Source organism: Musca vetustissima, unplaced genomic scaffold, assembly GCF_032173495.1.
Source record: "Musca vetustissima isolate MV318-11 ecotype Yass unplaced genomic scaffold, APGP_CSIRO_Mvet_v1 utg214346, whole genome shotgun sequence".
NCBI lineage: Eukaryota > Metazoa > Arthropoda > Insecta > Diptera > Muscidae > Musca > Musca vetustissima.
Window position 1 is genome coordinate 1 of NW_026880287.1, and position 3004 is coordinate 3004.

General features: G+C 39.0%; 1 protein-coding gene across 1 annotated transcript; it reads right to left on the bottom strand.

Annotated features, from left to right (window-relative positions):
• Positions 1–776: 776 nt before the first annotated feature.
• LOC133325822 (neprilysin-4-like) lies at positions 777–2693 on the bottom strand. The gene has a single exon (XM_061534542.1). It carries the CDS (start codon positions 2691–2693, stop codon positions 777–779), a length of 1917 nt encoding a protein of 638 aa, XP_061390526.1.
• Between the last annotated feature and the right edge of the window lie 311 nt (positions 2694–3004).

Sequence of the window (3004 nt, forward strand, 5' to 3'; positions counted from 1 at the left end):
ATGAAGACCTCAGGTCTTCTTCTAGTATAGATGAAGACCTCAGGTCTTCGACCTCAGGTCTTCGTCTAGTATAGATGAAGACCTCAGGTCTTCGTCTAGTATAGATGAAGACCTCAGGTCTTCGTCTAGTATAGATGAAGACCTCAGGTCTTCGTCTAGTATAGATGAAGACCTCAGGTCTTCGTCTAGTATAGATGAAGACCTCAGCTTCAGGTATAGATGAAGACCTCAGGTCTTCGTCTAGTATAGATGAAGACCTCAGGTCTTCGTCTAGTATAGATGAAGACCTCAGGTCTTCGTCTAGTATAGATGAAGACCTCAGGTCTTCGTCTAGTATAGATGAAGACCTCAGGTCTTCGTCTTCTAGTATAGATGAAGACCTCAGGTCTTCTTCTAGTATAGATGAAGACCTCAGGTCTTCTTCTAGTATAGATGAAGACCTCAGGTCTTCTTCTAGTATAGATGAAGACCTCAGGTCTTCTTCTAGTATAGATGAAGACCTCAGGTCTTCTTCTAGTATAGATGAAGACCTCAGGTCTTCTTCTAGTATAGATGAAGACCTCAGGTCTTCTTCTAGGTCTTCTTCTATATAGATATATCTTCTTCTATATAGATGAAGATATCTCTACGTCTCCCATTATCTCTACGTCTCCCATTTTAATATTCTTCGCCGATTTTTACTAAAAAAACACTCACATTTATATATTTTTTATTTGTTTTTTTTTTTACAAAACTCTATAAATAATTTTTATTTAAAAGAACATAACCTTTTCATTCTAATACATAACACATTTCTTTGTCGGATTCATGCCACTACCCCTGGGGCAATTAAATTCTCTTGAAAATTCTTCCAAATTCGATAGTGGGCCATTGACACGGTATTTATGTGGAACATGACCAAATGCCGAAGTATCCAGCGTGTTCAAATCCGAATGTGTATTACTGCAAAACATCTGCCCATAGGCAATAAAAAACAATTGCTTGTTGTTGTAATTCAAATTCGGCAACGTTTCTTCGCCAACATCTTGATGGAATCGCAATTTATCACCATACCATTTCGTGTAGGCTTCATAGGCCAGTCGTAGACCTCCATTATCGGCTATGTTTTCCGATTGTGATTCACCCAAATAATTATATTTCTTATATTGTTCGGTAAAGCAATCCATGCGACTGTAGAGGTCCAAGAAGGAGTAATTGTCCCACCAACGTTTAAATTGACCACGATTGTCATAGAAAATGCCTTTGTCATCGAAACCGTGTATGAGTTCATGGGAGGCCAGGAAGCCGAGAGTGCCAAATTTCATGGCATTTGGTATTGAGCCTGACCATAGATAATGGGGCTGTAGGGAGGATACAGGGAAGATCACAGTGTTCTTGGGACGACTGGTGAAGGGACTACCTTCCCTCTCCACTAAATTATTGCTAGTCTTGGAGACACTCAGTTTGCTACGTCCCTGCTGGGCTTTGTACACTAAAATCGCTTTCATATTTTGTATATAATCATTACGATATAGCTTCAGCTGGCGATATTTTTCGGCAAACATATTCCGCTCATATTGTCCAAATTCCAATTTCATGGCTCGTAATTTTTCCAAAGCCGTCCTGCGGGTATTATTTCGTATCCAACTCAGCCGTGGCGATTGTAGGATGTTTTGAAATGTTGTCTTTATGGTAATCCAAAATGTTTTCAAATCATTTTCCATCTGCTGCGACACCTCTTTACGATATGCCATAAAATCGAGTTCACTGGAAAAATGTGTAGCCGTTTCGATTTTACACAGCTCCTGCTGCTGACTCGGCACATGAAGCATCATAAAGGGCTTCAGGAGGAAATAGAAAATATAATTGGCCAGAGTGCGACGTGAAGTTCTCCTCAATACATTCGCCACATTTTGCTGACAATTTGCTAGGTAATCATCAATTTTCAACTGGCCCGGAGGCATAGAACCCATTGCCAAATTTAAATAACGCCTCACATCAATATCTGGTAGATATTTACGTTGTATCTTATTCAATGTTGTCGCTTTACTCGCCACATCGGCAGGACATGCCGCAGAGAGGCTCTGTTTAAAATCCGCAATTTCTTTGGCAACTTTCTGAGCATTCACCTCATTCAAACCCAAATAACTTTTCAGCTTACTGGCAATAATCATTTGTTCGCTGAAACCATGTTTACTGCGGATTATGGTGGCTGCCAAACTTTCATGAAGATTCTCGAGGCCCAACTGCAAACGTCTACCATCTAAACCCTCATCGGACATTTCATAATTCAATATCAGCTTCACATCATATTTATGGGCAATCTCCGCCACTGTCTTCAACCAATCGAAATCCTGCTCTCTCCATCGCTCACCCTCCAGGGCAGGCATTTTTCCAAATTCCGCCACAATGTTTTTCAATTTATCCCTTAAAACATTCATATCGATACTCAAACAGGATTTATAAAAATTCCTTACTCCCCTCTCCATTTCAGTATCTCCCGGAGATTCTCGTGTCAGGGCATTCAGCTGTTTCTTTTCATATTCCTTTTCCAACATGGAAAATATATCCACCTGTATTTCGGTGGGATTGTAACGATTGAAATTTCCACACACAAATTCGTAGAAGTCGTTACATGGATTCACCGATAAATTCATATATTTTCGTATTTCTTCGGATTTTTGTCGTCGTTGTCTTTGTTCATCCCGACTCATGGTGGCTCCTTGCGAGGTGGATAAAATTGCCACTGCAAGGAGGAAGTATTGTAGGAATATTTTCATTTTTCTATTTTATTATTTTTATTTTTTGTACGAACGAATTTCGGTTAAATGAATTATATGTTTTGAATCGTCTTTGAAAACTGGTATTGTTTTCGCTCTCTCTGAGTGTGCAAACACATTTTTCGGTTTTAATGGGTTAGAAAGGTTATCATAACTCATGGAATTCACAGTAAATAATTGCGGTTTCAAGCTAAAGTAGACTAATTATAAAAATTTTAAAAATTAAATATGAAGTCATACCAATG

Bases quoted from the DNA above. Each gene is read 5' to 3' on its own strand.
- LOC133325822 (XM_061534542.1), bottom strand. From the start codon at position 2,693: ATGAGTCGGGATGAACAAAGACAACGACGACAAAAATCCGAAGAAATA.